We start from the raw sequence: 12,068 nt of genomic DNA on the forward strand, positions 1-12,068 counted from the left end.
TTTGCAAGGATGTCTTCATTGGAGCATAGAAACAGTAGGTATAACTATCACAGAGACATAACTTATAGACAACTTATTGGTAAGCAAATTTCATATAAGCCTTATAGAAGAATTGCAAGTTTTAATGGTTGTTTTTATGAAGAAGATTTTCTTGATTGGTTATTGGATCTAGAGGATTTATTTGACTATAAGAATAATTGTAATGAGAGAAAAGTTAAACTTGCTTTGTATAAACTTAGTGAATATGCCTTACATTGGTGGGAACGATTACAATCTAATAGAATCCGACAAGGTGAAGACAAAATTCGTTCATGGCCAAAGATGAAAAAGATGCTTGCTATCAACTTTTATCCTATGGATTGTGATGAATTATTGTCATATATAAAACCAAATTATTATTGGCAAAGAAGTTCATACTTGAATTATTTTAAAGAGCCATATATTCCAACATTAAAGGAAGAATTGCATGTTGAAGAAAATATTGTTCTTAAAAAGATTATTTAGAAGTTAAAGAAAAAAATATAGAGATTTTTGAGGAAATTACTAAAGGTCTTGTTATGGAAGAAGATCCTAAAATCAAGATTATTGTGGAGGAGAATAATGAAGATCTTATTATAGAGAAAAATCTTGAAGTCGAGATGGTAGAGACCATAGAAGAGGAAAGTTTCAAGGATCTCAATAAAATCAAATCATATGATTGTCAATCTCAAGATCCTTTTATTTTGGTGGTAAGTGATACACCAAAGTTTATTGATTATATTGGGATTGATAGATTTGTTTCAATTGTCAATTCTTATTTGGTAAATTTCTACAATTTCATGAAGACTAATGAAAAAGAAATTCAAGTTGATTTGTTTATTCATTGATGAGTGGCAAGTATGGATAGAAGATCAAGGGGCTCTAGCATTCGAAGTATTTATTTATTTGGAACGAAAGATTTCGGATTTCAAAGATGAACTCAAGGATGAGTTTGTTTCAAGTGGAGGGGTCTAATGTAGGATAGATTCTACTAATTAATTTATTTAATTTTTTATTTTTGGTATTTTATGCAATTTTCATTATTTTAGGTTTAGGGCATTTATTTCCTTGTTTTTAGGTGCTTTAATGCTTTATAGATCAAATTTGGTTCCTGGTATGATTAGGTATTAATTAAGAGTTATTTATTTTCTTGTCTATCAAGTTTTACGGAGCCCTTAAGGTCCTTAAGTCTGTAAATGTTTTTTTTTTTAACAATTATTCAATCAATAAAATTCAGATTTTGTCTCCCTATTTTCTTTTGGATTTCAGACTTCTTTTTCCCTGTGGTTTCAAGAAAATCTCGTGAATTTGAGGTTATTTTCAAAAGCAAATGTGTTTTGTTTCTTATTTTCTAGAAGTAGACATATTCTTCTTCTTGACGCTTCCGCATCTCGCATCAATATAAACGAATTGAAATAAGTAAACATTTTTAGATATCAAATAACAAAGAATATACCAAGATAATCTGGTTGCAATAAAGTTAAAAACATATATTTGAAATTATAGACATGTATGAGAAGTATTCATAAGTGTGAAAAGAGTGATATTGAAATGTATCAATGAAATTGGCATAGATTATAGATGCTTATGCCAATTTTTTAACAATCTATGGCCAAAATAAACGGTTTTTCAAAATAAAAGATAATATTTCTTGAAATGAGCATTGCTTAACAATGATATGATATTCATAAAAGAGACTATTTATAAATAAGTGAATAATCAAACTTTGATGTATATTCTTAAATTGAGAAAAAGTGACAACCATAGTTGTTATTAGATTATGAAGTTAGTTTTCAAGATTGTAAATTTCTTATATATTTTTATTCTTTGTCAAATTAGTTATCTAATAGGGTATTTGTAATTTTGTTTTATGTTTTGGGATGTTGATATTATGTAGAAGTGAACTTGTGTGTTTGTTTTAATTAGACTTTCAAAGGGTAGACTAGACTTCTATGTGTTTGCGCTATTTTGTTTTTGTTAGCAATATTGGGGTTTGTATAATTTTATAATTATTGAACAAGTATTAATTTGTTGAGCTAAGTTCATTCACGATATGAGTGATGAATTCAAAGTAATGCATTTTACACTAAGTAATTTGTTGTTTGATTTACCAAATGAAAAATACATTTTTTTTTAAAAATATTCATGTGAAAAATACAATTCAAATGGACCTAACTTGCAATCCGATTGACCCAAACCATTTCAAATCCGAACCTATTTTCGACTAGAACCTAAGTAACCCAACCCAACATGAACTCGACCCATCCAGCCTATTTTTCCACTACTACGTGCAATTACCCCTTGATTTGTGAGAGAAGTTAAAAAAGTTCCAAAATAAAAAGGTAAGAAAGTAAAGGTGTAAAATTCAAGGGCTAAGATTAAGAGTTAACTTTTCAAGTTTCAATCTTATCCCTTAAAAGATTTTGCATGGTACAATAGTCCTAACTAGGGGTGTTTGTGGTGCGGTGCGGTTTTAGGCCACTTTCAACACCGCACTTTGTGGTGCGGTTTAACCAAAACCATAACCACACCTCACCTCATTTTTGCGATCACATGTGTGATGTTGTGCAGTTTAGAGTTTAGCCAAAACCATAATTGCACCGCACCTCATTTTTGTGGTCACATGTGCAATGCGATATATAAGATGCGGTTTGAAGCCAATATATTTTTCAAATTTTGGGTTTTTCTTGCCCAACCAAAAACTGATTTTTCCCTTTATTTTGGGCCAAGTTTTAAACTATTGAACTAGTTTTTATTTATTTTGGGTTGACTTTTCTAATCAAGACTTGCTTGGGTTATTAAATTTTTTTTTTGGTTGAAAACTAGGGTTAATAAACTATTAATATTAAATATATATATATATATATATTAATATATTAATATATTGAGAGAATGCAGTGTGGTGCCATTTGTGTGATTTTCTTATTATAAAACTGCAAACTACATTGCACCATACAGTGCGGTGCGGTGCAGTGCGGTTCATTATTAGTTATGGTACGATGTGGTTATGCCAATTTGGGAGCGGTTTTGGTGCAGTTTGTGCAGTTTGGTGAACAACTCTAGTCCTAACTATTGGCTATTGCACTAAATTTCAATTCAAGTTCCATGTTCTTTCAAACCTAAATTTGTATATAAAAAGTCACCAACAATCATTGGGATCCAATCGTTAAGGAAAAGTTGAGATCTCATAACTTAAGTGAGGGTTAAAATCAAGTATCAAACCAAAAACATGAGTTTAGAATTTTCAATGCACATGAGAAAGGTTAGGGATCCCATGACAAGTTCGCAACGATACCTTACATAAATTAGGTAATCGATATTAGGTTTTCAAGTGCAATGTCTCGTTAGATCATGTATTTGTTGAACAAAACAAAGGACGACACATGCTAAAGAGATTAAAACAAATTTTTATCTCTTGTTACTAAGACCACAATTGTACAAAAGACACAACAACTAAAACACTAATCAATTTTTAGTATAAGAAAAAATTAAATTCTAAATTTCTTATTCAACTATTAAAATTTCTGCACATATGACAAACTTGGGGCTTATGCCACATATAAACTGAGCACCACTTCTACATATTTTTATACATAATTATAAAGTAGGATAACTCACTGTATTTGAAATTTACAGCACATTCTTTTATTCTCTTTCACTAATGTATATATATATATATATATAACCGACAGAGAAATCTCTTTGTACAGGAGTATCTATCTTTTGACAGTGGTGTCCACAAGTCAAGCATATAATAAGTGCGTTAAGGAAAGCCCATTTGCATATGACTACATTGATTAGCACTACTGGTGTCAGCTAGAGACGCATGATCTCTGTTATGCATACGCATACCAAACATATATTGGTTCACTCACCATATTCACACAATGCATATGAAACGTATGTTCACCAAACATATATTGGTTCACCGAACATAATTGGTTCACGAGACTCTGTCGGTAAGCCATGAGTCTTAACAAACTCACTCCTAGATTTAGTTCAATTGAGGTACCATCAAAAAAACTTGCGGCACTAACTTTTTATTCTAACCAAATTTGAGTCTCAACGCTTCAAATTTGAAAAGTTACCGGTGGAAAAAACGTGCTACTTGAAAATATTTTGGCCAAAATTTCCACTTTTCCTATTATCACTACTTTTCTTTGTTCGTTTGGTGTTCTCGTGCTTGACCAAATTGAATATTTTTCCTTTTTATATAACACTATTCGATGACAATTTGATTGCAGTCAAACCGATGATCAAATTTTGTGACACAACAAAAATTGCCTAGTGTTTGGGTAGTTCTTTTAACAATTTTGCAATATCAAGCTCCATTTTGAACTCAATATCGACCCGTGACCAGAACTTTTAAAGAGATGTCCATCTTCTTCAAGATTGTGATCAAAACTTTTAAAGAGATCTTTATCTTCCTCAATGTGAAACTTCACTCAGTTGGATTTTTGGTCACCATTCGATTAAGACTTGCTTAATCTTATATTCTGTTTAAGATCCGTTTATTTTATTGAAACTGAAAACTTTTTGCTGAAAGTACAATAAATAAAAGTAAAAATTAGCTGAAATAGTACCGTGAGACACACAAATAATATCAAAAAGTACACTGAAACCTATGAATAGTAGCAAAAATAAGCTGAATAGTAAAATTAACTGGCTTTTAAATTTGGAGCCAAACATACACTTAGTTAAAATATTATGCTTTGCAAATTTGGATGTGAGCTTGCGGAATTTTTTTTTGTGCATTTTTTTTTTTTGGGCTCAATCAAACCTTTTCAAACTCATCAACAGTTGGGAGCTTCCTTTGTACACTTGAGGCAAAGTACTAAAAGGTTGAATTTTTCCATATGCTTTGTGTGCTTGTTGGGCTTGCTGGTTTATCTTGTGTTTAATTACTTGATTCAGACAAACTGTTTTCACATAGTGCTTTGTTTGTTTGAATGTTGGACATTGCTTGAGACTTTGGGTGAAAATTTTGTCCTATGGCACCGTACACCACAACATTATCATGTCAAAATGGAGAAAGATACTCATTTTTCATATAAATAGTATTATAGACTTATAGCATAAGAAATTTTAGGGCGTTCATCAAAAACAATAAATTTTAGGGCTTGAATTCTTGACTTTCTTACAGGCCAACATATAAAATCTTTGAATACATCAAATCAATAATAGGGCTGGATTCCTTTTCAGTACCATGGGAGGTGACTGGTGAGGACCACATTTGACTTCTTTTAGGCTATCACAATCAAAGTGCCTCCATTGCATTCCTTGGCAGACTATCAACAATTTGCAGCCCATCTTCTGAAGCAATAACTGCTGAGCACCTGTAGTTCAAAAATAAATGGAATAGAAATTAATATTATGTTAAACCAAATTTTTTTTAAAGAAATAATCGATAGTTTATGGTAATGTATATCCTGTACAATTACAAACTACGCAGAGAGTTGAAGAAGAAAAGAAAACAAAAAAGAAGTATGTTGGCATGTGAGAGTGGCAATTGGCAAGACAGAAAGGTGTGCTGAAAAACTGAATGCATCATAAAAAGTCTTGAAAACAAGATGAAATGAAATTGCTGAGATTGTCTGGAAATTTGTTCGTTGGCATTGAGGACATGATCTGCCTCAAAGGTACAACAAGGATAGGTTCAGAATAAAAATGTGTCAGTGCACAGAACTCTTGTTTTTGCTCACTTATATGTTATATGTCATATCCAATTTCAGTGGGATCCGAGATAGGTAGTTGGTAGACAGTCTTAGTCTTAATTTTCGGTGAAATTAAAAAATTTTAATTTCAATCATAAAAGTTACATAAAGGTAACTTTATTGCCAAGGTCTAAGATTCATGTCCGCTCAGAAAAAAATTTGTCTATATGATTCTAAATCGCACTTTTATAGCCTAATTGGATTGAGGGGAGGGAAGAGGAGTAGAGTAGAGTAGAGTAAAGTAGAGTAAAATTAGTCCAAAATTAACTTATTTTCAGTCAACTCTACTCTACTCGCCTCCATTCCCTCTTCCTTCCCCCTCAATCCAAACAAGCCATTAGAGTTGTTTAGCAGATTTCTACGACAATTCCGTATTTTAACTTTTCCAATTTATTATAAAAGCGTTTCATTGGTATGAGTGGTGTGATGAAATTTGGTCACCATGATCTTAACAGGATGACTTTTTTCTTTTCCTCATTTGTTATCTTATTGTTTGTTTCATTAAAATTTCATGCTGAAGATCCATCACTAGAAAAGCCATGCTATATTTTTCCATAGGTGTCTTTAGTTACTGAAATCAGTCAGATGTCTCTCCATGTCTTATAATTATCTCAAGAAGTATAGGAAAATTGAAAAAATAGGATTTGATCAAGCTTCTAATATAATTAAAAAGAAAGGGGGAATCAGAAAAATCATGCCACTCTTTTATAAAGTTATAAGCAAATATTGGATCATAAAGGAACATCTTAATCTCTTTAATAAATTATTAAGCCAGGTAAAGCATATAAGGTTTGAAAATTTGAGAAGCTTGAGCTAGATATTCAGAAATTATGCACATATTAATATAGATAAAGCTGTGAAAAATGAATTCAAGTGGACACAATTCATACCATTAAGAAAAAAAAGCCATATATATGCCACGCCAAGAGATATTAAATATTAATGATCTAATCCTGTAGATCACACAAATATGACATAAATAATGTGATATAAATTCAAAATGATTTATCATGATTATTTTGTTAGCAAACCTATGATGATTGTTTTTCAGTAAAGAACTTTACAATTACAAAATTAAGTAGTACCACAGCTGCTAGCCATCACCCTAAAGAATTTACTGACATGCATTTACAAACTTTTTTACAGGCACACCACATTCTTACTAGTTAACAGGAAAAACTTCAAGTTCCTTGTTCAAAAAATGTCCTGTGTCATGGCAATAACACTTGATTGCTGAGAGTAGTTATCTAACTATTTACTTTTTTTATGTTATACCATAAATTCTATTCATTGCAACATGTAAAATCATATTTCAAAAGATCACTACAACCTCAGTTCATAAGTAAGGCATAGTTTCTTAGGCAACACAAGTTGAAGCACAGCATGTGTACCGCAATCCATCCAGAATCTAACATTTGTTTTGCAAAATAACATGATGTATTAATTCTTCAATGTGTGTGTGCATACTGTACATGTGTCTACATGTATTTGATTTGTGTGGAAACAGAGAACAGTTTACAGGGGAACAAGAGTACTAACGGGAACTTGCTTATGACTCCATGATCCACAACCCCATCGACTTTATCAAGGCTTTTAGCTACTTCAGCTGCATTTAAAATTCATGTAAGAAAATAGAGATTATCTAGAAAGAAGAAACATGGATGAATAAATTAAAAGTTGGAACCATCATAAATGTAAAACCCACCAAGGCTTAGAATTGGAGATGTAAATATGAGATCGAGAACATTATGTCCTTCTTTAGTGACTAACGGGTTATTACCCCCGTGTGGATCTGCTTGCCCTATAGATGGTCTCCTCCATACCTGCAATTACAAAGAAAACGCAAAAAAAGAAAATATAATTTTAATAGAAGAGATTCCATTCCCTCAAGTACTTCCTCCTTGTCTCCTAAACAATAATGAACATTTCAAAGTTATACTGAATTGGAAGCCAAGTAACTAAGCCATGGTTTCTTCCATAGAAAAGACCATTTGTTCACCCTTTAAAAAACTAAGTTAGTCTGCCTGTCACAAATTGTTTGAGGTACTAGCAATCTCTATGGACCAAATTTCCTGTATGTAAGCCAACTGCTTATTGAAGTATGGTCAAGTGCAAGTCAATGTCACCACTGCAAACCTATGAGATTTTAGGGGTTACAACGCCATATGTTATGAATTAAATAGGAGAAGAAAATTTTAGTTTCCAATGTTTTGTTAGAGAAAAAAATATTCAATTTAATGATACGTATGTATGCAACAATTTAGTAACACAATTTAAGCATACCTCAGCATCACCTAAAAACAGGTCATCGATCTTTTCAGCAATTTCCATCCAGTTGAGCTGAAACACGGTTTGAGTTTCAAATGTCTTATTCTGATCATTATCACTTTGTATGTTTGAATCCAATAATGTGTATAACTTCTTACAGATTGAACTAAAACTGGAACAGATCCATCTAGACCACCTTTATACTGGCTTTCTGTGATCATGAATGCAAGCTTGTTGGCTGCATTTAGTACAGACTGAAAGGAAGGAAAAGAACATTGAAAAGGGAAATTTATCAGTATCTTGAAATAAGAACTAACCAGGAAACATGAATCCATGTGAGCTCAAAATTTTCAGAGAGAGAACATTATACTTTACAGAAATAACTTAAATGGTTTCTAAAAATTTCCCATGCTAAAGCACAAGTCGGAGAGCCCCACTGAAACAGGAAACATAACGGTATTGTGCTCACCTTCTCTTGGAGTATTGACTCCTCACCTTGTAATCTCTGGCGTCCGATGACAGCAACAAGTGTTCCTTCTTCTATAATATCAGCATCATCAAATGCAAAATCAATCTACAAAATATCAAGTTATAAGTGATAACTAAGTCTTAATTTCAAAGATGTCATAATTATCATGCACTCAGACACATGCAGTGACATTGGTCAAGGAAACTTCTAATAAATCTCTGAAACTAGTAAGCAAAGTTTCATAAGAATGGAATCTCACTTGCACTTCTCATAAGAATTTTAACCCCTTTTATGAACTTGTCATGTGTCAATCTGTGTGTTAAATTTTTTCTAAAAAGAATTATACCAATAAAAGAGGAAAGACAATTGAAAATCTTTTGGTCCACTGCAGTATTTGCTTTGGCGAAATTCACTAGGATATGTCTACACAATGTGTATGTTCAAACTATCATGCAAGATAATACATTAATACTCACAAAACATAATAAAAAGCAAACTGATTTTATGTTTAAAATTTGTGCACACTTGAGAGCAATCTTGGTACTGATTTAATGGAATTCCTGCCTTTGCAGCTTCACTTGCACTTCCAACGGACCTGAAGGAGAAAAAATGAAGAAGATATATGTGATAACAGAAACTGAAAAGAAGTAGACTTTGCACAAGGCCAAGACAAGAAGGAAATAAACATTCGAACATTATACAACCTAGCTGAGAGCATAGAAATGAAACAAGGCAGAGTAGAATAGAAATGAAGCATCTTTTCTTTGAAGCATCAAGAATGAAATGCTGCTCCAAAAATAAATGCTGGAGGAATGAATAGAATGATTTAGTGTACTGCATGGTTTTTATCTCATCCTGGCTGCAAATAATGGAGCAGCTTGTGGATGAATTAAGTTGTTTTGTTTGCACCATTTAATGAATCACAGATCAAATAGATCACAACACAATTATCTTCAGAGGAAACTTGGACCACGCAATATAATTATGACAGGAAAGTCAAACTTACGTAGGTACTCCTACTATATCTTTTAAAGCACCAGCGCGAAGTTGCCGACCCATATATTGTATGGCCATACCAGAAGCACAACCAGACCCCAACCCAATAACCATGCTGCTTCTTATGTATCTATCCACCTAGAATACACATCAGAGTCACAAACCAATTTCACTTGAATTAATTCTTACATATCAGCAATCATGAATGGAAGAAGCACAGGCAGAGGTGCACCCCCCATAGGTAATTAGCACTGGATAGGAGAAAAAATGTCAATTATCCAAACACTTAAATGCAAATATGCAATCCTATTTCTTCTATCTCCTACTCTTTGATACATTTGGCTTCTTTTTCATATTGCTTGCGAACCCATATACCATAATTCCACTAGATATGACTCAAATAACAAAAGATGACCACCAATTTTCACTTAAATCATGTGCAGTAAAATCAGAAAGAGCAAATTCAAGCCGCATTCCAGAAATTCAAACACTACATTTATCACAAATTTGTTAGAATATTGATAAAGTAAATAGATTAGCCATTTCCCATTGTCTCAGGCTTTTGGAACAAGTGGGAATTTATTGAAAATCATAAAAATGGCAAACCAGAAAAACCATCATCTACATTTTTCTCTTCTAAAATCAAGCCATATAAAACTATTATGATACACAATTTCCCTACTTTCTTCCACAACAAGACATTTAGTTCACAATTCTTACTCCTAGTTATCTGCATGTAGTTTATAGGACCTTTAGGTTGTTAATAGACTGAAAATTCACAAATGCACAACATTGACCATATATTCAAAAACAGTAAACTTTTGTTAGGGTAGTTTCTTAAGTTTCTTAATTAAATTCAACCATGTGGTTACCTAGACCGATAAAACACATGGTATAATTTGTTTTGAATTCAATCGAGCTCCCAAAGGAATAGCACATAAGAAACTCTACAGTTTTACCCTTTTGTTATTATTATAATTGGTAAGTCACAAACACCCAATAGGTTTGGTGGTGTCATTTGAGCTATCTAGAGCAAATTCTCAATAACACAACATAATCTTAATGAGAAAAACTGATGACGTGAGGTTGGAGTTTATTTGGAATGGTAAATAATGAAACCCAATAAATTCAAGTTTCTATATATTCTTTATCTTCTTCTACATTTTGATACTGAGACAAAATAATGAAAGGGGTTTTGGGTTTGAATGGGGAATCAGACATACAGTGTGATGGGCTGCAAGGACGAGAGAAGAAGCATCAGCAAGACATGACCGAGTAAACTTGAGGACAGAATTGTTCTTTCTTCGTCTTCTTCTTCTTCTGCCAATGCCATCAAATTCAAAAGCTGAGGGAAAATGCACGAGCTTTAGAAAAGTTGATGACGATGATGATGATGATGAAGATGAAAGTAGTGATGCCATCCTCTTCCCAACCAGGACAGGACAACCTTTTCAGTGTTTACATATGATATGTAGACGTACTGCACTGCAGTACCCTTTGTTTGTACTAACGGATAAGCAACGTGTTTTTCTTTTGGTCATGGATTATTTATGGGTACTACCGGATAAGGAAATAATGTTTTTTGGGTTAAGGCTAAAATATTATTTTGATAGTAAACTTTAACAAAAATTTGTTTTTTATTCTTAAATTTTAAAATTTTTTTTTTTTTTAATCCCTAAATTTTGGTAAGATTTTTTTTCTATTAGTATTTTACCTTTTTTTCAATAATTTAGGAATGAAAAAAAATATATTTTTTAAGGTTTAAGAATAAACAATGAAACATTTTCAATAATTTAATGACCTAAAAAAATTTAATAATTTAAAGACAATAAAAAACCTTTTAATAAAATTTAGAGTTTAAAATAATATTTTAGCCTAATTTAATAAAAGAAAACGGTACGAAAAGATGAACAGAATGATTTTATTATATGAGTATTAAGATAGTAGCATTCCACCCAATCTGACAAGTGGTGAGCCATTACTGTTATCTTAGCCCCCAACAAGAGCACAAATGGGCATTGAATTAGAGCCATATGATTTTTTTTTAAACGCTTCCCATTATAATATTCAAATTTACCACCTACTTTTTTCAAACCATTTGACAATAAGCCAAATGGTTTGGGACCTATATATGAGGTAATTAGAACAAACAGCATTTGCCTCTCTAATGGGTCTCGCCAAACCCAATGATTATTAGTTTATTACTAGGTGTTTTTTCCCCCAATCTTTGATTAGATCGTTTTCCCAATCTTTGATTGGAAAAGAGAAAGGGCAGTACCTTAGTTAGGCTGGGTTGGGCCAAAGCCTAATAGGTTTTATCTGGTATTGGGCTTGGGCTAAAACCATCCAGCTCCAGCTCAGATCGGCCTAATCCAAGCTGATCAAGTACTTCGTACTTCGCTTTACTGTACTGTAAGTTACCTAGGGCTATTAACCAACCGAGTTTTGTCGAGTAATACATATTTAAGTTAAGCTTGTAAGGAAAAATCAAAAGCTCAAGCTTTACTTAAGCTTGTGACAAGCCTAAATATAGTGTTTGAGCTTGAACTCATAGTAAAGCCAAAAGGCTTGAACTTGACTTAACTTTGCTTGAACTTGGCTTG

At 32.4% G+C, this 12,068-nt stretch overlaps 1 protein-coding gene across 1 annotated transcript; it reads right to left on the bottom strand.

Moving 5' to 3' along the window:
* Positions 1-5,118: 5,118 nt before the first annotated feature.
* On the bottom strand, positions 5,119-10,987 carry LOC142633937 (putative ribose-5-phosphate isomerase 4, chloroplastic). Its single transcript, XM_075808195.1, has 9 exons — positions 10,689-10,987; positions 9,476-9,603; positions 8,995-9,064; positions 8,470-8,574; positions 8,159-8,254; positions 8,016-8,072; positions 7,438-7,555; positions 7,272-7,338; positions 5,119-5,354 (listed from the first exon to the last, which is right to left on the bottom strand). Exons 1-9 carry the CDS (start codon positions 10,884-10,886, stop codon positions 5,276-5,278), a joined length of 918 nt encoding a protein of 305 aa, XP_075664310.1. The 5' UTR covers positions 10,887-10,987; the 3' UTR covers positions 5,119-5,275.
* Between the last annotated feature and the right edge of the window lie 1,081 nt (positions 10,988-12,068).

Source organism: Castanea sativa, chromosome 5 (assembly GCF_040712315.1).
Source record: "Castanea sativa cultivar Marrone di Chiusa Pesio chromosome 5, ASM4071231v1".
In the NCBI taxonomy this organism is placed as follows: domain Eukaryota; kingdom Viridiplantae; phylum Streptophyta; class Magnoliopsida; order Fagales; family Fagaceae; genus Castanea; species Castanea sativa.

What these genes read in the sequence shown, in the direction of transcription:
- LOC142633937 (XM_075808195.1), bottom strand. Translation starts at nt 10,886, where the DNA reads ATGGCATCACTACTTTCATCTTCATCATCATCATCATCGTCATCAACT. An exon ending in AGTACCAAGATTGCTCTCAA is followed by an intron (nt 8,575 to 8,994) that starts GTGTGCACAAAT and finishes GATATTTTGTAG; the next exon opens with ATTGATTTTGCATTTGATGA. An exon ending in TGTTTTTAGGTGATGCTGAG is followed by an intron (nt 7,556 to 8,015) that starts GTATGCTTAAAT and finishes TTGTAATTGCAG; the next exon opens with GTATGGAGGAGACCATCTAT.